This window comes from Caretta caretta, chromosome 2 (assembly GCF_965140235.1).
Source record: "Caretta caretta isolate rCarCar2 chromosome 2, rCarCar1.hap1, whole genome shotgun sequence".
NCBI classification, from domain to species: Eukaryota; Metazoa; Chordata; order Testudines; family Cheloniidae; genus Caretta; species Caretta caretta.
The window spans coordinates 160320550-160346712 of NC_134207.1; the positions used below are offsets into that span (position 1 = coordinate 160320550).

Genomic DNA, 26163 nt, shown 5'->3' on the forward strand with positions numbered 1-26163 from the left:
GCCGGCTCCCCTGCCTCTTCCCGCAGTGTGCTGGGTTCCTGCCCCTCCTCCTCTCCGTCCCTCCCTGCCGGCGGATCAGCTGATGGCCCTTGTGAGGGGGTGAGGGAGGAGCGGGGTCAGTGTGCTCGCTGCTCCCGGCAGAGGCAGAGAAGAAGCAGGGGCAGGGCCTTGGAGAAGGTGGGGGTGCCGTGAGCACCCCACAACCCCCCCACACACACACCCAGCCCTCTGCCCTGAGCCCTGCAGCCCCGCACACCCCCCAGACTCCTGCCCTGAGCCCTGTACCCCCCTCACGCACACCCAGCCCTCTGCTTGACTCCTTCACCGCCCCCCACGACTCAAGCGCTGACTCTGGCACCCCCACACATACCCAAGCCCCCCACACCTGATGCCCTGACACCTGCACCCCCCTCACAGGCCCCCAGCCCTCTGCCCTGACTCTTGTACCCCCCACACCATGCACCCCCCACATCCTGACTCTTGCACCCCACACATCCCCACTCCCACCCTGAGTACCAAACGGGGGCTCCTGCACCCCCCCCCACATTCCGACCTGCACCCCCTCACCAAATGGGAGCTGCCCAGGTAAGCTCTCCACACCCAAACCTCCTGCCCCAACCCTGAGCCCCCTCCCTCATTCTAGCTCCTGGCCAGACCCTACACCCCAACCTGCAGCCTGCTCCTTCACCCCCAGCCCTGTGCTCAGTGCACTCCCACCCTCAGCTCAGTGCAGAGAGAGAGGAAGAGAATGGGCCAGAACCAGGGAGAAGGTAGGTACCAACTGTATGTGGGCAGGGCAGGAACCCCAGACTGGCAGTGGGCTGAGCGGGTCCAGGAGCCGGCGGATGGAACTCCTGAGTGGCAGCGGGCTGAGCCACTCAGCTCACTGCTGGTCTGGGGTCCCAGCCACTGGCCCCGCACAGCCCACTGTTGGTCTGGGCTTCTGGCTGCTGGCCCCTTGCCAGCCAGGGCCCCGGCCACAGGCCCCACTCAGCCCGCTGCTGGCCTAGGTGAGCGGAACCCCAGACCAGAAGCAGGCTGAGCGGGCTGGTGGCATAAGATCAACATTTTAATTTAATTTTAAATGAAGCTTCTTAAACGTTTTGAAAACCTTGTTTATTTTACAGTACAACAATAGTTTAGTTATATAATATAGAGACTTTTATAGAGAGAGAGAGACCTTCTAACAAATATTAAAATGTATTACCGGCACATGAAACCTTAAATTAAAGTGAATAAATGAAGACTCAGCACACCACTTCTGAAAGGTTGCCAACCCCTGGACTATAACATAAAATATAGACATCCATACTTAGTAATGTGTAGTCTGAATATTTTTGAAGATATTTGCATGTGTGGATTCTGTTTCAGTGAAAAATAAACAAGCTTTTTAACAACTAAGGCTGTAAATTTTCCCATGTCATAGTTATATTTAAATTTGGGAGTGTCTTCCATCTGCACCCAAAATGTTAAAGGAGACAAATATGGACATCTTCTTGTAATTACTGTAATCCTAATCCTGATCAAATATAAAAAGAAATGACAGTTGTTATCCTGGAAAAGTTGTCTCAGGCTCATTACTAAGTGAAAAGTCTTCAGAGGCTCTCAAACACCTGTCTCTTTGGGGAAACAAATAGGGAAAAAAACTGGTGATTTGATGTAGCATTCTGTCTGACTTTGGGCTGTTTAGAAAGGGGGATGACTGCAGGGTGGTGGTTGTTGTTTTAAAGATAAGGTTGAATAATGTGTTCGTGTGTGGCTGAGTGGCCCCAGGTAGGTCCCTGCAGAATGGCAGAACAGCAGGTAGTACAAGGAAGGGAACTTTCTCATGCCCAGGGGAGGTAGTGTTCTCCTTATTTTTAAATTGAACAGTGGTAGAGATCTTACACAGAGTGTCAGAGGCTATGGGGAGGCATTCTGTGCTCTTAAGGCCTCTAATAAATAAATAAGGATATGTTGTGCCTCTGCATACCAAGTGGGACCCATAAGTGTGGTTGGCACACCACTTCAGAGGGTGCACAGGGCTCCCAAATTTAGCTGCTTTATTTTTGGGAGAAGGAGAGGGGAGACTCAAAGCCTACCAAAGATGGATGTCCAGTAGTTTGCAAACTATTTCTACTAATTAGTTTCTACTAATTCTACAATTTCTACTAATATCTTATTTGCAAATATTTATCAATGGTTTATGTAAATAAATTTCAACTTAAGGTTGGTTGCCAACTGTTCACTTATTCGCTCTGAATAATTTGCGGTGAGTGATAGGTCACTGAAGTCACAAAGTATTGTTTCTGTTCCCTGATTGGATGACTGAAATACCAAATAATGAACAGTGAATTCTCTGTTAACTTATGAATATTCTTGTTTGCAGATGAATACTAGCATATATATGAATAGCAGCAGTTCCCAAAACAGTCACATGAACAAAATCCCCTTTGTGTTAATGTTTACAAATAGGGAATAATAAAAGAAATGAATGTGGTCAAACTGAGCAACCAGTTGGCACTTGAACAAATGCATTTTTTTAGTATTTCATCAGTTCTAGAAGTAGATATCACTTTAAACATATTTGTTCACTACACAAAGAGTTCTTTACTCCTGTCAAAAAAGTTAATTTACACATTCAAGAGAGCTGCATCAACTTTGAAAAGGGCAGTGTTCTCAAAGTTCATTCTGTTGAGAAGCTGTTTATCTTGTTGAAAAATGACAGTTTGAAAGCTGTGATTTATAACTATCCACATCTCTTCAGTCATCATTTCCTTGTGTTTCATAACAATGCACAATGATCATAGTAATGCAAATGGCATCACACTTAAAGATCCACAAAATCTTAAGGAAAATAGGACCAGCTGTGTAACCTTTGTCTTCCTCTGTTTATATGACAAAGCAAACCAGGTGCACTGTTAAGTCTCCTCTCCAGATGTATCATTGTTGTCAAATATATATGTAGGTCACAAGTGAAGGGGGACATAAAGCAGCCAATTCTGCAGCCCACTGATATGGCTTGCTCTCCTATTACTCTGTTTCTCAATGAGAGGGTATGCTTACCTGGAAGACCCTGTTTTTCCAATGCAGGTGGGACAATTAGGCTGCCATTGGCCTTCTCTGGAATAACAGGTGGCTCAGGTGGGCTTTGAGGGGAGGTGGCTGAGTATATTTTGGTCTTGGGATGTATCAGCCCTTCATTTCAGAGTTCAGAAGGAAAGGGTTAAATAAGACTGAGAGGAAAAACAGGAGATTGGGAGGAGAAGGAAAGACCAAGATGGATGGGGAAAGCACAGCAAGGAGTAGATTCCAAAAACCACCTAAGGCTTCATGAGTAAGGTTTCTTTATGGATCATGATGTTGCTACAACATCTCAGGCTTTGCCATTGCAATATTTAGATGGATGGTATTTCTTGAAAATCTGGAGAAGGTGCTCAAAGGCCATGAATACGTGCTCATTTAACACATTTTATGCACTTCAAGCCTGTTGATTCATGACTCATCTTAATCCCGAGTCGTCCTCCTTTTTCCTTTTCTGTACTTTTTCTCTTCTTACTCTTTGTGTGTTTTTTCCCATGCCAGCTGTTTTGGAGAAACAGCTACTCATCAGTTCTTTCCTCCTTTTGCTGATCAGTTGTTCAGCAGGGAATATCTAACACTTCTCATTTTACTGAAGAGCTGATCAGAGGATGGGGAAGGAATTGATTAATCATATAGTGACTGATGCTACTAAAGCGCAGCTTTGACATTTGGGTTTAGTGGAAGCTGTAAGATGCAATGCTGGGAGTAGAAGCCATGCTTGTTTACCTGCAAAAATTTTAAATGCTTCAAAAAAGTGAAAAGTTTTATCCAACTTGTTTGTTGCTTACTGAACACTAGCCAATGTAGCTCTATTTTTACATATATTAAAATTTCACTAATTTGCTATTCTGTAAACAACACATCTGCAAATCTTCTCTAATTGTTAGAGGCATCACTTGATTAATCACATTACTGACTGCTGGGTCTGTGTAGGTTTTGGAATTACAGGGTACTCCCAATTAACTCCTGGGAGCCCGCCGTTACTTTCATTACCCCAGCATTCAGTCCACAAACCTCTCTAATTGACACTACAGGCCTCACAAATTGTGAACTATTGAAATCCAAGGGTGCTAGAGTCTGATCTTGTAAAGGGATCATAAACATAGGCCCCTACATCCACTTGTAGTTCCTTTGACTTAGTAGGATTCTGCATGGGTTTAATGGTCAGTGACTGTAGATCCCTTCGGAGGATAGTGCTCTTGGTGAGCAAAAAGTCTTTTTCTCCATTAAACATTTTTTTCATTGATAATTTTTAAAAAGTTGACTGGATCATCCTCAAGCCTTCCAAAATGAGACAAGAGCAAGCATGTGAATTTGCAGCACACAAAGGGAGCTTTTCAAAGTTATCGGTGATGGACTGCAAACGCTTTCTCTTGTCCAGCAAAAATTCAAGTAGGAAATACTAGGTAAATTTCATCCCTGGCCTGTAAACCATACGTTTTTAGCATAAAGTTAAATTGAAATGTTCAAGTTAACAAATTCTTATGGCTAAAAATTAGTATTACAGCTGAACAGAATTGTTTCCAATTTTTCCCTGCATTGGTCGTGTTTTGAACAAGTATGTCGGTTTAAACATTTTTAACCCGTATTGCAAGTGAGCAATCAGCAGGATACTAAGAAATGCCAGTTGCTGTTAAATCTTTTGATACTGTATACTTTTTATACATGGCAAAAATTTCCCTCCAAATCTTCACAACACGTATTTTAAAAGTTGTTTGTTTCAGTGTAAGCACTCGAATAGAAATATCCATGATCAACAAATACCGTTTTAGTTCCAGTATGAATGACCAAAGTTGAAAAACAAGTACATTATTCTTTTCTTGTATAAACAGATCCATGTTAAATGTTTTAAAATATATATGAGGAAAGATGCATGTTAGACTAACTATAAAACAGATTACCATTTAAAATATCCACAAACAAAGTGCCAAATCCTGCTCACCTTTCTCAAGGAGATGTCCTAATAGGGTTGCATAAGTATGGTTTGTTACAAATAAAGTGATTGATTAACGTATGTGGTATTTAACAAATAGTAGTTGTGAAATGTTGGCTCTCTGTATGTGTTTTAGCTGGTAGATGATGTTTTAAGAATTTGGGTCTACTCCAGTTATGAACTCAATTGTTGGAAAGCGGGTGAAAGGTGCCTATAAAATGTCAGAATAATTTATAACAATAAATGCTGATAGAAGAAGGTACAAAAGGGAAATAAAAAGATTAGATTAGTCCAAACAAAACTCTACTGTTACCACCCAAGGACTGTGTAAAGATCATGACTATAAACAAAAGATAGAATTGGAAATTAATAGATCAAAACTGGTGTGTGGGAAATTAGACCTAATTGGGGCACAAAATAATGGAGCTGTGAGCTTTTCCAGCCATCACCCCTTTTGGGAGTCTTTAAAAGAGACTTCGGGGGAAATCATGACACTAGGTGGGATGGGTGAACTGGAAGAAATGAGCTTTACCATCATGACTGCCACCCCGACCATCTGCTGGGACTGAGGGATCCACTAAGAAACTGTTGGTTCTTTATTGTCCTGATTGTGAAAGGCATTGTGACCAGACTGAATCAAAGAGAGGGAACTGAAGACATTACCACCTCTACCAGACTTGGCTGAGTCCTAACAGCACCTGGAATGTGAGACTTAAGTTCCTGCTGTCACCGTCTTTGTTGTGCGTCCTTTTCCTTTCCTTCCTTTTCTTTCTCTCTCTCTCTCTTTTTGCCTTGTGTTTAGTAAGAGTCTGGCTTAGTCAGCAAGACTGCATCTTTTGCAGAACTGCTGAGAACCTATGATCAGAGACACTGCTAAAAGCAACATGTTAAACAGCCAGAAGCTGGCGTACGTTTGCTAGGTTTCAAAGTGGCTGATAAGACTGTGTGTTGTGCCTGTGTTTCTCTGGAAGCAAGGTTGCAAGTAAGAGGCAGCACCAAAGAAAACTGCATTTTCTGTCTTTGCTGTTCTTTTTTCTCTCTCTCTCTCTCTGTTGGTCTTATTCTGCCTTCGGAAAAGCAACATCAAGCTTAAACAACAACAGCATCTCCAGCCCATCTCAATTATTTCTCTTTTCCCCAAAAAGGACAGTTATTGTCATCTTTAATATCATCTAGCCTAAAAGGCTATTAAATGGAGTGGGGGAGGGGAAATGTTTCCTTATAAAATCTTTCTACAGCTAAAGGGAAAGGGGACAAGAAATATTGTAAAAATGAAAACATTATTTAATACTTTATATTTTAAGGGCTTTAATTGTTCCCTCCCCCCCTTTTTCTGTATCTTTAATAAAAAAATGTAAAAGATTTTTAGTGGTGGATTGTTGCCATGGAACTAAGCAAACCAAGGTGTGTCTACACAAAACCCTGAGCCTTGTTTAACTGTTTAGTTTTGTGGAATGACAGGGTTATGTTAGCACCTCTGACTCTCTGGACCTATTTATTTCATTGAAATTAACACAACAGTGATATGGTGGTGATAGCCTTGTTTACAGTGGTCAGTACCATGGTCAGTGCTGTCAGCTTCTGTAATATGCTTTTTGGGAAGTCTCTATATCTTAAGTAGATGCTATCCCAAGTAACTTAAGAACTGTTTTGAGTTTGATTTGGGTTAGTTCTCAACAAATCGTCTGTTAGAATGTACTCCCCATTGAATTTTTGTTTTTCCCTAAACAATGTAGGCATATAAAACTCAAGTGAAAGATTTTTGTCTTTAGTTTTGGAAAGATCATTGTTTGAAGATCTGATATTTTAACTGACATCTGAGCAGTCTGATAACTTAAGCAGACTCCACAGTTTTGTCAATGATATTTAACTTCGTAAAGTGTGATCAGAAAAGTGATTATAACACTTCTTTGACATTTCAGATTGGTTCTCCATCAATGAGTGTTTTACCACTTGAAAATAGTCTACGGAGACATCAATTTTATTTTATTCTGTTGATTCTTTGCACTTACTGATGACTTATCAGTTTAAAATTACTTTTAGTTGTAAATTGCCTGTTAGCTTTACTTGATTTTTAAATCTTTTTCTTAATATGTCCAATCTGCATATTCTGTACTGATACACAATGTGTTTGTTATTCTAGAATGAATCCAGAGAACATATAGTTGCCTTCAACATGCTAAATTACAGAGCATGCAAAAATCTATGGAAATCTTGTGTAGAGCATCACACGTTTTTTCAGACAAAGTCATCACTACCTCATGAAAGAAAGATATTGTCCCATTATTGGACCTTTGGTTCTAGAAACCCAACAAAGTGAGTACAGTGCCTAAAGATGTGACTTTCTAATTAATTTGAAAATTCATTTTCAAGTCTTGTACAAAGTTGAAAGTTCAGGACTGTAGTTGGTTAGTTGAATCCTGTTTCCAGTACTATCAGAGACTTGGTAGGTAATTTTGAGTAAATCACTGAACCGCACTGTGTGTGTTTTCCCAACTGTAAAATAAAGAGAAACTTAATTCCTCACAGGATAGTTCTTGAAGTTTTGTTGTTTGCAGAGCATTTTGAGATCTTCAGGCAGAAACAGGCATAGAATTGTAGCATGGTATCCTTATTATGGAACCTCATTTTATAGAAATATTTCATGCCATTAAATTAAAAATAAAACAAAAAAAAAGTTCTTTATTTGGATTTAAACCTGGTCCACTAGGGTGGTTTAAAATCCGCATAGTTCAGCTGTGTACAAAGGTATAAGAGAACCAGAAAGTAAAGTGACATGAAACTAATGACAAAATATTTTTGCGAAACGGACTTGTCTGTTTTCCCTTTCTAAGTTGACAGAAATAAGCAGTTTTAAAGATGAAAAATTTACATTTACTTTTAATAATCTCCAGTTATGTTAATAGCAGAGGTAAGAAAGCTTTTTTACAATACTGTTATTTTTAACATTCATAAAAAAAAGAGTAGACAGAAAAATACAATAACGAAGCCTGCATAATTCAAAATTGGTTTGAGTTTTAAACTCAAATCTGTATCATGCTCTACAATAAATATGACTACATTAAATGTTCAAGAATCTGTTTTCAATTAATCTTTTATAATACATTAGGATTTACTCTAATACTTTGGATTCTATTACCAAAGGAATTAGTGTTTTCAAATAATTAGGAAATAAGTATAGCTGGAAGAGATTTTTTTGAACAAAAAGCGATGCAATGCAAAACATATTTAAGCATTTGGAACATTGGTGGGTCAGGAGCTGCTGCAACACAAGCTCTTCTAAATTCTGTATAACTATGTAAAGATGGGAAGTTTCAACTCTCTGTAGTGAGCGAGCAGCAGGACCTGCTGGCTGCTAATTTTTTGAAGAAATGAAAGAGTCTAGTTTTATAGGTTTTTTTTTTTCCACCTTTCCTGATTTGGGGCAATTTTTTCAGACATTAGCATGTAAATCATACCATATGAAAGAGTTGTGCTCCGTGGTTCTAATTTGCAGGTACAGTTTAAGCATCAGTATCTGAAAATGTACTGTTCGTCTGTCTTTCTAAGGGGATTAATAATGTCTCCATGGTACTTCTAGAACATAAGTATTAAGGCTACAGATTGAGCTTCTCGAGAATTTATTTGATGAAGAGACAAATCCTTCTTCCTTACTCGTGAGGAGTCTTGTAATGAAAAGCATAACAGGATGATGCACTGTAGAGATACTTATATATATAAGATTTTGTGTGTGTATAACAAGAAGAAAATTCACAAAAACAGGTTGATGATCTGGCAAGGCAGTTTACAGAAATCTTCATTAAACAGCAAGAAAATGTCACTCTCCTGTTGACCTTTCCAGAGGAATTTGACTTCCACGTTCACTGGCCTGGAGTGAAACTTCTTACGTCACTGTTAAAACCATAAAGGACAGCACAGCATAGTACAAATGGTTGCCTTTCATTCACCATGGACATCAGAAGCACTATATATATAAAATCTATACCTTTTCTAAATTGCTACTCTAAATACTGATAGTTATATCATGTACAGTTTATTTAGTACTTACAGGGAGGGCAGCTCTCCAATCTCTCACCCAGTGGAAAACTATGTAATTTGATAGCCAGTAGAATAAAAACATCATAAATTAGGCTGTCTGGGATTGTATTCATAGAAGATACTCAAACAAATATATAAATGTATTTGAAAGTAACTGCTATTGCACATTTTAAGCTTATGTAGCTTAAGGAGGGATTTTTGTAGACAGTTTAAAAAACCGTTTAAAACAAAAGTATAAAAAATAAAACCAAATCTTTCAAATCTTCCTAGTTTGCACAGTTATACCTGCTCTGAGAAAAGAACCATATGATCTAGTTTCTGTACATATTGCATCTAATTGCAAAAATGTTTTCTTAAGAAATTTTTATTTTAGGGTAAAAGACCTATATTTTTTTTAATTGATATACCCATCTTCTGCTGCAATTGCTACAGAGGTGTAAAGGCAAGTAAACTTAGAGGAAAATCCAAGGATTGAGGGTACTCAGAGAATCTTTAGTTTCTTTTGGAGAACTCATGATCAAAGTCAATTTAGGAGAAAAAATTGAAAATCTAGAAAACATTTTCTTAGCATTTGTTATAAAGTGTTTTAAATCTGAGCTGTTTGTCAGTTATTAGATACTTGTGGTGTCGATTCATCACAGTTAACTCGTGCGATTAGAAAAATTAATCGTGATTAAAAATTAATTGGGATTAATCGCAGTTTTAATCACTGTTAAACAGAATACAAATTGAAATGTATTCACTATTTTGAATGTTTTTCTACATTTTTAAATATATTTAAATTACAACACAGAATACAAATTGTACAGTGCTCACTTTATATTATTTTTATTACAAATATTTGCACTGTAAAAATGATAAACAAAAGAAGTAGTATTTTTCAGTTCACCTCATACAAGTACCATAATGCAATCTCTTTATCGTGAAAGTGCAACTTACAAATGTAGATTTTTTTTACATTAACTGCACTCAAAACAAAACCATATAAAACTTTAGAGCCTACAAGTCCAATCAGTCCTACTTCTTGTGCAGCCAGTCACTCAGACAACTAAGTCTGATTACATTTCCACAAGATAATGCTGCCCACTTCTTGTTTACAATGTCACCTGAAAGTGAGAACATGTGTTGGCATGGTACTTTTGTAGCTGGTATTGGAGGGTGGTGAAGCACTGGAATGGGTTACGGAATCTCCATCCTTAGAGGTTTTTAAGTCCGGCTTGACAAAGCCCTGGCTGGGATGATTTAGTTGGGGTTGGTCCTGCTTTGAGCAGGGGGTTGGACTCGATGACCTCCTGAGGTCTCTTCCCAACCCTAATCTTCTATGATTCTCTGAATTGAAAAATACTATTTTTTTTGTTTTTACAACACAAATACTTATAATCAAAAATAAATATAAAGTGAGCACTGTACACTTCGTATTCTGTGTTGTAATTGAAATCAATATATTTGAAAATGTAGAAGACATCAAAAATATTTAAATAAATGGTATTCTATTATTGTTTAACAATGCGATTAATCATGATTAATTTTTTTAATAGTTTGACAGCCCTATTAGATACTGTACCAAACACTCTTCCTTGGGAAGTTTGAGGAGTCTTTCTTAGAAGTTGGAGGATTTTGACAAAGTGAGCCCTCTCTCCATCTTTTTCCTGACACTGCGTGTGTAAATTTAAAATATTTTCCACTTCTCCCGGACGCTGTTGGCAGTCTTGTGTGGTCTTGACGTGATGGGTTCTATACTTCAACAAAGCACACTCATTAAAAGCCTTACTATATATTTTAAGAAGGCTGCCTTCTCCTTTTCAAGAGTAAACACTCCTTGATTTCCATCAATACATTGAATATGAAAAAAAACTAGAGATTTCTGCTATCTGGCTAAGTAATTATTATTTTGTCAGCTTTAAAGGACTTTATTAAATGAACTTATTTCAGTTAAAGTTAGATTTGTTGTTTTTTGCCCAAAGAATGAACTGTTGCCAATCACATGGCCTTTGTCTAAGATAGTAGACTAGCTACAGGAACTCTTATCATTCTGGGATTTGAGCCAGAACAATTACAGTACACATGGCTTCAGTTTCAGTAACAAGGTGAGCACACAAACTTTTAAAAATGGATAATAGCCATGGGTTCTAAAGGAGATTAGCCCCATCCTAGCAAATGAGCATGGTTCTAAAACAAAAATACTCCAAACACACACCCTCAATATCCCCCATTCCTCCATTTTCATGCAGGTCTTCAAATCAAACAGGATGATGGAATATCTTAACTAGATTGAGATCTTTTTTGAGATCCAGACTAGATGTTTTTCTAAAAGATCTGCTCTAGGAATTATTTTAGGGAAGTTCTATGGCCAGTGTTATATAGGAGGTCAGGTGAGATGATCACAGTGGTCCCTTCTGGCCTTGGAATCTATGAATATGAGAATGGGATACATTCAGTTCCACTTCCATTCAGGTCAACTTTGACATAAAGTTTAAAACCAAAGATGAGAAATCCTTTGATCAGAACTAAAAACACCCAATAGACCAACTTAAAGTATTTAACTACCATGTGTCCTGGAGAACAAAAATCATGGAAAACTAAACATAATTGTTTTATTAGAATGAGGGAGAATTGTTTATATCCAACAATCCACTGCATACATAAATAAGTATTGTGTGCTCCAGGCTTCGTAGCTTTGCAAAGCTACGAATCTTAATCCATGCCATGCAAGTTCTGTCCAGCACAGAGCAGAGGGTGGAGTCTCAGCTGATATAAACTATCACAGCAGGAAAAGAGAGCTGCTTCCATACTTAAAATTATTTCCCTCTGTCTTTTTGTTACGTATCACAAATTGTCCCCAAAAGAGGAAAAATAAAAAGACATTTTTTTGCAATATGACCTCCTGAATTTTACGGGAAAGAAATGGTAAAACAGAAAATAAAAATGAAGGAAAACACCTAAATAATGTATAGAGTTCGGGAAATGTATTGCAGAAATCTAAAGATCTTACTGCAGGAATTTAGATCTACTGTGATCTGGACAACTGCTGACCAGTTACAGTTTTAAGGTAGAAGAGCTCATAAATCACAAAGTCTATGAATCCATCCTATGTGTTGTTGGAATGCTGGGAATCCGTGCTTTCTAATCATATAACATGTATCTGCTATGACCATTTATGAGAAAATGGACCTTACATTTTCTGCTCCTTCATTTGAGCGCTACTTATTTTTGGCATGGTTCCAGATCTCAGACCTCACATCACTTACCTCCTCCACTCCACCTACAGTTTTCATGTGAAGTGTAGGACTTTCTCCATGACTCACTCTTAAATGCCGATCATCTTAGCAGTTGTTACCAAAGAAATTAAAAAAAATTAGCAACCTGTCTCCTGCTACTCTCTCTGCTTGCGGCTGTTGACTTAATAAGCAACTTCAGTGGAGCATGGTGCTTGTTTCTGGAACTAGGATAAAAATAAAAAATTAGATGTGTGGCTAACCATTAGCTAACATAACATTAAATAAAAAAGCACATAAACAAGACTGTCCTATAATTCACCATAATGCTCACTTTTTTTCTTCAAATTATTGGGTGTTAAAGCTGATTGTGCCAATATTGCTTTAATAAGCATATGAAAACTTACTCCTTCTAATAATTACACTAATTGGTGTGTATAAGTTCCATAGAATAACATTTGAACAAACATATTTAAGAATGAGGCTCTTAATTATATACATACGCATTGCCCTATTCTATCAGTTTTTATATATACAGCTTCCAATCACTTAAATGAGAATTACATGTAAATAAGTGCTGCAGAACCAGATCCTAAATGAAGAAAAAATCTAAAGTTTTTGAGAGAATTTAGGCAACGATGAAATCATCACATTATTAGCTTTAATAAAATAATTACGGCATTAAAATTATTTATCAATAATTACATCTGTTAACTAGATTGGAATTCAGATTTGCAAAACAAAGGAAGAAAGAAATTTCTATCAATCTAATGTAATAAAAAAGAAAACAATTTGGATATGAATTAAGGAACCAAGGATACCTTGCTGAAATGAAAATGATTGTTTTTCTTCTGTTGGGAGTTTTAAAGCATTTCCTTTCAATTGTTGAAACTACAAAAGGCTTAATTGGTACTCATGAAATACATTTGCATAAATGTAACTGATTTTAATATTCTATATAAAACAGTTATTTAAAGGGTATTGTTATTTCCTTTCAGGTCTGTAAACAGCCACTACTGCAGAAAAGTCATAGGTGGGATGGTATGGAACCCAACTATGAGGAGATCTTTATCTGTTGAACATCTAGAGACCAAAAGCCTGCCTTCTCGGTCTCCTCCTGTTACCCCTACTTGGTAAACAAAGTTTCAACCTTACAAAAAATAAAGGCAAATTGCTCAATTTTGTTGTACATTTACAAAACAGGACAGTATATAATTTAATATAGTCTTTATATATGTTTTTAAAAGTCTAGGTTATTTTAAAAGAAGTAGTCTACCAAAGAAGTTGATCGTTATATCATATTTCAGGGAAAAGTCAATCAGTTCATTTCTTTGTCAAAGCACATTTGTATTACAGGTTTCAGTTTATTTGCTGCACTTTGTACATTGTATGGTCACAAGATTTTCAGAAATATTTAATGATCATTAATATCATTCTGCAGTGTATTAACAGCAGTATTGTATGTAAAATACAGGAGGTAATCATCCTGTTCTGTTCTGTACTGGTGAGGTCTCAGATGGAGTACTGTGTCTAATTCTGGGTGCTACACTTTAGGAAAGATATGGACAAATTAAGAGCATCGAGAGGAGAGCAGCAAAAATTTAAAAAGTTTTACAAAACCTTATGTCTGAGGAAAGGCTGAAAAACTGGGCATGTTTGGCTTTCAGAAAAGAAGACTGAAAGGGAGACATAAGTCTTCAAATATGTCATGGGCTGTTTATAAAAAGGATAATCAATTGTTCTCCATGTCCTGTGAAGGTAGTAGTAGTAGCAGTGGGCTTAATCTGCAGCAAGAGAGATTTAGGTTAGATATTATGAAAAACTTTCTAAGCATAAGGATAGTTAAGCACTGGAATAGGCTTCCAGGGGAGGTTGTAGAATCCCCATTATTGGAGGTTCTGAAGAACAGATTAGACAAACACGTGTCACGGATGGTCCAGCTTTACTTTGTCCTGTCTCAGCACAGGGTGCTAGATTTAATGACATCTCAACATCCCTTCCAGCCCTATGCTTGTGTCATTTCAACCAATTTTTCTGTCACTGAAGTAAAATATTACTGTGTCCTGTAATTTAGGTCTCAGGGCACGTATTGCAATAGAATGGAATTAGTTACTTTTGAAAGAGCTTTACAAAGGGTTCTGTCTCAACCAACTTGTGTTCATGTGTTTCCTGTAAGGAGGAGTCCTAGACTACGTCATGAGATTCGTAAACCACGACACTCATCTGTAGACAACCTTACAAATGAGATTGCGTATATTACAGAAACAGAGGATGTTTTTTACACATATAAGGGTTCTCCAACATCAAAGGACAGTGATTCAGAGTTCTCCCAGAACCGCAGTCCACGGAGGAGGTAAGGATCTCTGAAAACAGCAAGTTAATTGTTTTGACTTCAGCTCTTACATCATCTTTTGTAGAGGAATAATATTACACTGAATTAAACTAATTCTATATTTAAGTCTCTCAGAATTAAAGATTATGCAAAAAATGGGGACACCATAATACTTCATATACAAAGCAACAGGTATTTCAAAATATAGCTAAATGAAAATGTTCTCAGTAACTTGGAGAATTGGAGAAGATAATAAACTTAACAGCCGTTGCCTGCATTAGGCACTGGCCAGAGAAAAGATCTAGAAAAATACATTTTTTAACTTCCATCTTGGTCAGAGAATGCAATAAATAAAATACAGTTTCTTTCTCTGTGGTGCTAAGGAAGATGGCTTCCGGTGAGATGGATTACTCCTGATCATATGCGCCATGTCACTTGGAGCATTGAGGCGTCCAATTTTAAATGCAGTATATTCTCAATTTTAAAACACAGAGCAAAAATTTCTTTGCCAGCAAAGTTTGAACCTAACCCTTGTCAGGTTCTGTGAGTGATTGTGGACCTCAAACCCGGGCCCCCGGATTTCCCAGGCACTGCTGAGCCTGTGGCCACCACCCAGCAACTCACCTGAACCAGAAGAGAAGGGGGCTAGTGAAGCTCTAGCTCACAGAGGGCCTACCCACAAAGCTTCTGATTGGAGGAGATGTCCAGTCCCACCCATTGCCTGTGACACAGTACTTAAACCAGGAAGAGGCACAGGAAGTTGTCTGAGTAATTAAATGAAACTCTGACTGGGTGCTGCTGTGGATCCTACCTAATTTGTCTGATTCCTGAGCCCTGCCTTTCTGTTCCTGCCCTCCTAAATCCCAGACCCCGTCTGTTCCTGCTACTTGCTTTCCTTCCTCACCCGCGATCCCTGCTTCTACACTGTAGTCTGATGCTGACTCCAGATTCAACCCCTGGCTTGGCCTCTGGTACTGGCTCTGGCTCTTGGCTTGACTCTTGACTCTGGTTCTTGCCCCTGACTCTAACTATTAGGTTTTACTGCCCATGCTCCGGTCCCTACAGGTTCACAGATAAAATTTATACTCGAACCAAAGTGGACATGCAGTGCTTTTGCTGTTCTTAGTGCCCTGTTTCCCACAGTTTTCAAAGCTGAGCCCCATTCAGGAAAATGACACCAATATTCTCCCTCATAACTTGGCAATATGATAGTAAAGGCCTACACATCTTAATTTTATACATCTTTTGAGCCATGTTGGGTCTTCACCCTACACTTTGAGAAACAGTGTTAATGCAAGGTGTTCAAACCACGTATCGTAATTATCATATATAGATTTACTTTAAGTCAACGAAATCATGCAGTTCTAGTTGTAAACCCAGGGATTTAAGTACACTGTCTCCATTTTGAAGATGACAGAATTTTTATCGTAAGGTCACAAAAATGGTTACCTGTAACATAGGAAAAACCACAAAATTTAATATTACTTGCATAGAGTGCATGACATTTGACTGAGAACACTGCCTGCTTGCCAACCTCACTCACAAAAGTGGGACTGAATACCAGCAAATTAAGTTAAATGTTAGCTGTGCATGCAATAACCATCATAGTACATAAAAATATGTAATGTCACTTTTTTGTGTAAATAATCATAAATAGGAAGCCTTGTCCTCCCACAGTAAAAGTGTAAAAAGAAGTGACAGACAAATTATGCCCTTTCAGCAGTCTTCCAGATCTAAGTTCTTTTAAAAAGAATTTCTGGGAACATTTAGTAATTCAGGAAATCTTCATATGAGATCATGATTTTAACCTGAGCAATATATCTAGTGTCTTGATTTTTGTTTTTATATGAATATGCAGGTGTTGTCATGCCGCTAATATTAATTGCATATCTTCAAGTAAAGATACACTAACTTGTTATGCTTTCTCACCGCTCCAGTATTATCTCTTCCCTTCCTGTTTGCTTTCTTTTGTACTGGCTGGTTGTCTTGGAAAATGCTATGAGAACAACTTATTTTTGTGGTATCTCTCACACACTAAGAACAGAGTTCCAAATTTCACTGAGAATACCACTTTTTTTTTTTAAATATGACTTTTGCTGATTAATGGACCAGAACACAAAAATGGAGGTTGTATCCTAGCAATTTTGTTTTGATTGTGTTAAACATGCAGGGTAAGAACATCACCATTAGTTCACAAAATCAGATGTGTGTACATTTATACACATCTCAGGCATTTCCTGGTTGTCTTACAGATGTATTTAAACTATGGTCCCATGAAGCCCAACTGAGAGTGCAGATTCGTAGCTATGAACAGCTATGTGTAATAGGAGTGAAAACAATGAGCTATTGGCACATAGAACAAATATCTTTTATCAGATTGGCTGATAGCGTTTGTGAAATGAATGGTCATGGATTTTTTTCCCCATCTATTAACATTTGAGGTAGATAGTATAGTAACCATAAGGATACTACTTCTCCATAGTTAAGATTGTAACCAGTTTATTGTAGCTGACTACCCCCTCTAAACTCTGACATCCCAACCTTCTCCCCCTCCCCCCCACACACAAAGGCAGCAGATCTCTGACAAAATGAGGGAAAGTTTGAGGCTGCTGAACATAGGGAAGAGGAAGATGCTCTTGTGCTATCTTTGTCCCCATCTAGAAATACAAAAAAACAACTTTGAACTTAGTTTTGGTCTGAACATTGCCAGATTTACTCTGAAAGCAACATAGAATGTTTCTGTAAGGTTTGGAGGAAATTCATCATATAGTTTGAGTTTCTTATAATATAAAAAATAATTGCCCTGATTTAGGGTTGCCAGGTGTTTGGATTTCGACCGGAACGCCCGGTCGAAAAGTGAGCCTGGCGGCTCTGGTCAGCACCTATCACCGGGCCATTAAAAGTCCAGCTGGCAAAAAAAAAAAAAGACAGCCTGTGTTTCCAACAAATTGTTTTAACAACTACAGCGAAGATACTGAACTGATATTTTCCTCAAGTATTTTATTTAACCCTCTGCAAATTACATACAGGGATGGTATATTGATTGTAGCTGGTCCATTTTTCCTGAGAGATTCTTCCAAGTACCAGTTTAAAGTTACTAACCAATAGCCATTATTAGCTTAACAAGCATCACTCACTCATTTTAATTGTATAATCTGAACTCTTCATCTATTTATTTAAAAAACTATCTTTATTTGCTTTTGCAAAAGAAACATTAAAAGATATAAAGCAGGATTAATCAGACGGAGCAGACTTCCATTAGTTACTGTTCTGCCTTTGAGTGCCTCATTTTAAACAATGAAAGTGATAAAAGAATACTCAGTTTAACTGATGTTACAAGAATATTTTAAATTTGTCTTCATTTTCATTTATGATTTAGCTAAAAAATTAAAAAACATGTAGCTAAAACCCTTGGCACCTTTGACTCATATTTAAATATACAATCATAAAACACTTTGCAGTGTGCAGTCAGACCATAAGGAACTGACTAATCCATTTGAGCGTTGCTGTTTTTTATAAAGTTAAGATGGTATCATTTAAAGATTACAAAGTAGCAGTTTTGAAATCCCCAGTCTTCTGTTTCTCCCTTGACCATTTAAAAAGGAACAGATAGAGTACTGACTTCCTTTTATTACCCTGCCAGTGTGTAGCTCATCCTGATCTAGAGGAGCCATCATTCTAAATGAGGAAGTAGAGGGCTCTCTGTTTCCATTCAGTCTTCAACTTTTCTTCTGAGGCTGTCAAAAATTGTGCCAATTGATGCAAGCCATGATGGTGGGGTGTTTAATATGGAAACATTTGTTGATGTGGAAAGAAAGGGACCATTGCTATCAACCTGCTGTCAGGATGGTGACGTCTTTTCATTGTTGGACTCTTCACTTTGACATAAACTTTACAATCTGTGTTCCAGTCACACAGTTAAAGTTCTACTGCTTGCTTTTTGTAAACGGTGAATTAAATAGGAAGTTTGCGCCAGTTTAGTTATAACTTGAACCAAATGCAGAGGAAGTCCCCATCAACTGTTTGTTTGAATATGCTTCATCCTTCATTAAATGTATTTCTACTTCAGTTATGCATTCCTTAATTTTTCTCTCTCTCTGTCTGTATATAGCTATTGTACTTGTGAAGCCAGTATGATTCAGTTGTTTAGGAGCTTGCGGGAGTTATTTTGAGAGGGTGGTGCTGGGGGAATTTAAAATTACAATGGAAACTATGTTGCAACACTAACTAGAGTAGCTTGCACTGCTTTATTATTACTAAGATAAGTGGTGTCCTCATTGCCACTAAGTAAAAAGGCTTTATAGCTGTTAAAAGAAAACAGTTTGAACTAAAAATGTATGTGTTAGAGATATTATTGGGTTATGTTCTGTGTTGCTTAAGAAGGGAACTGTTGCCACTGAATTCTGTAAAATTCCATTCCTGACCAGATCACATCATCCATTTCATTATGCTGGCCAAAGCACAAGAGCCCCTGAAAAATATCAGAGCCATAACCTGTGAAATGTATAAATGCCCCCCTCCATGTGAGAGAAAGCCAGTGAAGAACAGCTATGCCAACGGCTAATGGAAATCATTAATGCCTTCTTCAGAGAAACACACCTGGCAAAATCCTTTGAAAACACAATAGTCCACCCAGTCCTCAGAAAGCCATTTGATCTGATGACCTCTCCAACTATCATCCCGTCTCAAACTTTCCATTCCTTGGCAAAATAATTGAGAAAGTAGTAACTACCAAGCTTCAGCAATATGTGACATCAGCAGACATCCTGGATGCCTTTCGCTTAGGGTTAAGACTAGGCACAGCACACACAATAGCTGTAGTGGCACTAAAAGGCTACCTTTATTATGACCATGGATACAAGCAAGATTTCTATGCTCATACAGCTGGACCTCTCTAAAAATTTTGACAAAAGTTAATAGTATCTTGTGGCCTACTATATTCTGACATAGAAGGAATAGATGGCACAGTACTAAAAGAGGCTTCAGTTGTTCCTCTCCAGGAGAATTCAGAGAGTAGTCATGGATTAACTGCTGCTGCTCTCCAAAGACCCTCCCACGCTATCCTCCCTTCTCTTCAATATCGACAGTGGGGGAAAGAGTGAGATGCCCTGGGTACAGCTGCCAACAATATGCAGGTGATACTCAACTACATTCACAACTGCTGCAACCACTGCTAAGATGTCAGAATATCTAAGAGGACAAAGAACGGCTTGCTCAAGCTGAACCCAGGCAAAACCGAAGTAATAATTGCTTGAAGGGGCAAAAGCTTTTAAGATCTAGGATAGGCACTGTTCCCACCTTCCAATGAGGGGATGAAGCCCCCATTTTTCAAAATGGTGGAAAGCTTCAGAGTCCTGTTTGTTTCCTCACTAAACCTGGATGATCAGGTGACATCAGTGTCTTAAAAGTGCCTTTCAACTCTAGCTTCCCAGAAAAATGTACCCCTTCCTCTTAGACAAGGACCCGGCCACGCACTTGTTATCTCCAGGGTGGATTACTGTAGTTCACTGTAACTAAAGCTGAATGTGAAGACAATGTGCAAGCTTCAGCTAATACAGAATGTGGCTACCTGCCTCCTCCATATCCTAGGCTGTTGTGAACGTACCAGCCCCATAGATCCCTTCAGTGGCTCCCAATTAGTTTTGGGTGCATGGATATAGCTTCAGTCCTCATCTTCAAAGCAGTTGAGCTCCAGGTCCATTCAGCATGTAAACTGTCAAGGTAGTTGTGCTTCTCTGAAGCAAAGGTACATAAAGCCAAAATAAAAAGCCTAGTTTCTTCTTTACCACAGGGTGGGTGTTTGGGATCTTGATGATGAATATTTGATTTTTATAGATTTAACTTTTGATTGCAAGTGCATGAGCTCACGATGGTTCCAAGCCTTATTATTTTCTTCTTAATCCATTTTCTCTCATGCTGTGTTTAATCATTTAAGGAAATCTGTTCCAGTTGACTTTTTTTCTCAAATGTGATACATTTGATTTAGAAATACTTAATGCCTTGATTAAATCAGATACAAAATAGCCCACATTTTCTGTAATATGGTTTCCCACTTCTCTCCATGAAGTTCAAAATAGGTGGGTACCATCATATCAGTATATCTCAGTGCAAAATGTTTGATATGGAAGACATCAGAAATATTTCTAAGAGAGTTAGTACTGGGGATGAAGGCCAAAAGTATTATTTGTTTGATTATTATAGAACTGTATTTTCTCTGAAATATAAAGTTGATGATTTCAGTGAAGTGTTTTGTGCTTGTAAATCATATCTGAGGTGTATGAGGCATTATTTTATACATTTAGAGAGAGAGAGAAATGCAAATAGCCTAGAAGATGTGTTGCAGATGGCAGTTCTTTCTTGGACTAGAACACATGTAAAACATTATATGGGTTACCCATTTTGTGTGTTAGAAAAAAAAATTGCTCTACTCCAGTGTTAAGATTTTATAAATGAAGATTTTTTTCAAGGAAAAGAAAGGCTAGCATATGTTCAGGCCAGAGCCCATCAGGCATAAACACATGTAAGTGGAAATTCTTCATGAAATGTCAAATTCCGCTGAACTTCTGCTTCATCCAAAATATCTTGGGGAAGTTTGTGCAATATTTTAGAACACATTTAAAGAATACAAAAGCACAAATAAATTGTTTAGTAAATTTTGTTTTCATGAGTAGCTTTTAAATAAAATTGACTTTCACCTAGTTTGGACTTTGTTCAAAAAGGATCTTCCACTGAAATCTTCCAGTCCCCCTAGAATACTTTCTCTTCTCTTGTCCCATAGATGTCTGAAGAGAGCAAAAACACCATCTTTTTGATAGAACATTAATTTTTTTCATCCTTAAAGTTTGCATTTGAACTTATTCATATCCTTTCAAATGGATACAGTGAAACTCAAATAAAGCATATTAGCAGGATATTTCTTCTAACCCAATTAAAAGTGAAATGATTAGTTTATTGTTAAATTGTCATAATTAGACCTGAAATTAGTAACCCATTTAGAGAAAATGTCTCGTGTGTCTGAGACCTACTGAACTGGGATGGTGTGAATTTAACTCCTCGCTTTTAAGGGATGACATTTCCTGCTGATCACAGTCTCAACAAAGGCAGGAAAGATGAATGCCCTAAAATATATTTCCCTAGTAAGAGTCATCTACATGTCCACATTTCAATATTTTCTTTAATCGTAATATCGCTTTCCTCAGACCACCGAGGAATTCTGCTAACCTGATACTAGAAAATTATTTTCTTGAAACCAATTACATGTAAATATTTAGAAACTTTTTATTTTTTTTATTAATGAAATCTGTGAGATACTGATGTAATGTAATATGTAATTATACGTTATTATGGAACAATACCTCAGTACTTGGTCATGGAATTACCTCTGATTTTCTGGTAATGGAAACTTAAGATTTTTTTTAATGTAAACAATAGAGAAAAATAGGAGCGGGAACAGATTAGTACTAAGGGTGTAATAATTTTAGCTTTGGTGGCCTGAATCTTCATTTTTAAGACATTAAAAGAAAAATTCTAACTATTGTGGCTCACCCGGTCAATCTGAATATGCAAAGAATTAGAATCTACTATCTAGAAAATAATAAATGAAACTAGTATTTAAACAGGATTGAAATTTATTTACATTCTCTTCAGTGAAATTCCCATGCCGCTGATTTCTCAAATTGTCATTTTTTGGCAAGACAGCTGCCACCAGAATCCTCAGAAGCGTTATTTTTTATTTATTTTTTTGTTTTTAAAAAAATCAGTTTATTCAGGTTAAGTGCATCTTTTCTTCAGGAGTTCCAGACTGCGGAGGTGTGCAGAATGAGCGAGATTCCTTCAAGATGAGAAACGGATAAATTACGCTGCTGAAAGGATATGTTAGAATCCCAAAGTATTATCTCCTTAGGAAAAGCTGGTTTAATAAAAAGCTACATGAGTCATGCCAACAGGCTACCTGGCACCAACCCATCTTGACCATCTGCTATCCTGATAGGTTGTCTCATGAACTGGGAAAGCTTACTCTCTGAGGAGAATATTTCCCATTTCAGTACTATAAATGAAAACTACCACCAGTCATTTATTGGGGGGGGAAAAATACAGTGGAATTCCTTTCTGATTACTCTTCATATTTGTTTTTATCTGGGGTGCCTGAAGATTCCCACTGCTCTGCCGCCTCCTTCCACAAGGTATTGTGTCACAGCTCTCAGACTCTGGCCAAGGAGGACTGCAGGGATTCAGAAGAATCCATCAGTATTGCTCGTCATTAGTCATAGAGGAAGGCGTTTGTTGTGGCGCTGTCTGCCTAGAATGGACTTAGTCCTGCATCAGTGCATTGGACTATTGAGGTCCATTCCAGTCTTACATTTCTGTGAACTTCCTGGCATCTCCTTAGTACTCTGAGCCTCTGGCTTCCTAGTGTAAGCAAAAGGCTTCTCTAAAAATTGAACTGCAACTGTCACGTCAAGATGCATAATTCTGCTCCAAAGCCAGCATGAAGTGAGCTATAGCTCACGAAAGCTCATGCTCAAATAAATTGGTTAGTCTCTAAGGTGCCACAAGTACTCCTTTTCTTTATAGGTTACACAGTATATCTTTCCCACTGCCTTAACTTGGCAGCCTATTTCTACATCTTAATTTTGCTCTCACTGTGGGAATAGGCTGGTTTAATACTGGAGCTACTTAATCTTACTGGCCTGACCTTATTTATCAAATATTACAGGCCTTTGTGTATGTTGAAAAATTGTACCTTCCCAAAAATAGAAGCTTTTTTTGTTTCTCAGCGTCATCTTACACTGTAAAATTAGACCACGTTTGCGCAAAAAACTGGAGATTAGGTTATTGTTGATCTAGCTGACAGTATTTGGGGGAGAGCAGGGGCGATGTGAGCACTAGACCCATGCTCCTAAACATAATTTGGCAAATGTTAGTGTATTTCCACATCCAATCATCCATTTATACAACTTCTCATTGATATGCTGTTCAAGCAAGACCCCAATTTAGAAATAAATTGGCTTTGTCCAAGGCATATCACCATCTTTGCCAATATCTTTAAAGCAAAAATCTTGACAATGCAAATTAGTATGTGTTTAAATAAACTTGCATAGTTTTGCATGTATATTTAAATATGTTTGCATTAATATGCTTAGATCTGGGGAGTGATGCAAAAATAGAGAGCAAAAAAGGGATGGAGAAAGACCCCCCCCCCAACACTTTGCTTCCTTCTCTCCCCGCTCCCAAGACGCTTCTTTTTAATCATTCTCAAACCCCACCCCCAACTTTTCTGCAGTTCACAGGCACGCCCAGCCTTCAGCAGGAGGAAGAGGGAATGAGCACTTACTGTTCCAGATTGTCATTCAGGACCTTGAGTAGCTTTTATAGATTTTTAAGTCTAGAAGGGACCATTATGATCATGCAGTCTAGCCTCCTGCATAATACAAGCCAAAAAACCTGAACCAGTCAACTCTACATCAAATCCATAATTTATGTTTGAGCTATAGCATTTCTGTCGGAAAATTTTGATTGACTGACCTTCCCCAGCATGCAGGAGAATGGGAAGAGAAGTTAGTCAAACAAGGAATTATCAATTATCATGTAGGGGACACACAAAACCTATAGTCCTACCAGAAAACTTTTATAGAGGTGGCAGGTCTGTGTTTGCATCTAATATACAAAGTAATTCATAATTGTGTCCCAAAACTATGAACCATTAGTATGAGGGTTGGTCTTTAAAGAATGTCTCCCAAGATCTTTTTAATTAAGTAGATGCTCAGTTTGAGGTTCTTGGGAGGTTATTATTATTTTCTGCACACGTGACCTTATTTTCTGTGGGGAAAAAAGTAGGAAGCATAGACCATACTTGTACACAGAATGTCTTCTCACAAATGTTTCCTTTTTTTTTTATTGTATTTCCATGTATGTCAGGAATATGATTTTTTGTGAATGAGGGGTTGCTTTTCATGGATTTAAAAATTCTGTAGAACAGATGTTGAGATCCTGTTATCCAACTGTTTGGGCACAAGCCATTTCCAGATTAGAGCATGTAACTGGCATGTAGGCTTCAAGAAACCATCTGTTCATTTTAGCGTATGTCTTCCTACAAAGACTATACCAGCATAGCTACATTGGCATAGTTCCATAGTGTAGATACAGCCTACACCCCAGAAGAGGTTTGTCAGGTCTTGTCTACACTTAAAATGCTCCAGCGAAGAGACTACCTACACTGACAGGAGAGGTTCTCGTGTCGACATAGGTAATCCATCTTTCTAAGAGGCAGTAGCTAGGTTGACAGAAGAATCCTTCCGTTGACCTAGCATTGACCTTCCGTTGTGTACACTGAAACTTAGGTTGGCTTAACTATGCTGCTTAGGGGTGTGGATTATCGGTGAAGTTGAGGAGGTGGGGTGTTGTGTTGAGGTGAAGTTGAGGAGGTGGGGATGACACAATAAGAGACAATGTTATGAAAAGTTTGGGAACTTTCCTAAAACCAAATACTCTGTAACACAATTTTCATCAAATTCTTTTATTTTGGAACTATTCTGACTACCTCTTACTGGTCCTTGCTCTTTTGGGTGAAATTATGGCATCATTGAAGTCAACGGCAAACTCTTAGTGCAGAGGTGGGCAAACTGCAGCCCGCGGGACCATCCTGCTCGGCCCCTGAGCTCCTGGCCCGGGAGGCTCGTCCCCAGCCCCTCCCCCGCAGCCACGCTGCTGGGCAGGCAGCCCTCTGGGCGGTGGGTCTGCACACTCATGCAGGTCAGTGTGTCTGGCGGAGCGGTGGTCAGACATGCTGCTCTGATTGGCATGGTAAGGGGCCCTGGGCCGGGGAGTTGGATAAGGGGCAGGGGGTTCTGTGGGGCAGTCAGGGGACAGGGAGCAGGGGGCGGTTGCATGGGGTGGAGGTTGTGGGGGGCGGTCAGGGAGCGAGGGGCGGTCAGGGAGCAGGGGGCGGTTGGATGGGGTGGAGGTTGGGCGGTAGTCGGGAAAGGGGGCAGTTGGATGGGGCAGAGGTTCAGGGGGGTAGTTGGGATGGGGAACGGGGCGTTGGATAGGACGGGGTAGTAAGGGGACAGGGAGTGGGGGGGCTAGATAGGGGGTGCGGTTTGGGGCGGGAGTCTCGGGAGGGGGCGGTTAGGGGACAAGGAGCGGGGGGGGGGTTGGATGGGTCGGGGATTCTGAGGGGGGCAGGAAGTGGGAGGGGGCAGATAGGGGGTGGGGGCCAGGCTATTTGGGGAGGCACAGTCTTCCCTACCTGGCCCTCCATACAGTTTCGCACCCTGATGTGACCCTCAGTCCAAAAAGTTTGCCCACCCCGTCTTAGTGACTTGTCTGGGGACAGGATTTCACCTTTGGGATTTTCATCTGGGAACTGTGAATGACATGGACAACTAAGGATGGTGACAAGAGTTACCTTTTAGCCATGTGGTTGCCACTTTATTGACCCTTAAGAGAGCCCCTAAAAGCAAACTGTCCAGCTAGCACTGTGAAAAAGGAAGTAATGCCACAGGTGTCTTCCCATTTTTTGATGCTTAAATTCAGAGAAACGTAATATTTCCTGGGCCTGTTAGGCCTGTCTTATTCCCAGA

At 38.8% G+C, this 26163-nt stretch overlaps 1 protein-coding gene across 7 annotated transcripts in view; it reads left to right on the forward strand.

Moving 5' to 3' along the window:
• PTPN3 (protein tyrosine phosphatase non-receptor type 3) overlaps window positions 1-26163 on the forward strand; it is a 268650-nt gene that overhangs the window by 139709 nt on the left and 102778 nt on the right. For 6 of the 7 annotated variants that reach the window (XM_048839333.2, XM_048839334.2, XM_075125560.1 and 3 more), the window contains 3 exons: window positions 7140-7312; window positions 13248-13382; window positions 14426-14602. In XM_048839333.2, the coding sequence (XP_048695290.1) occupies window positions 7140-7312; window positions 13248-13382; window positions 14426-14602 (485 nt within the window). The remainder of the gene's footprint in view (window positions 1-7139; window positions 7313-13247; window positions 13383-14425; window positions 14603-26163) is intronic. The other variant, XM_075125561.1, reaches the window with a different exon arrangement.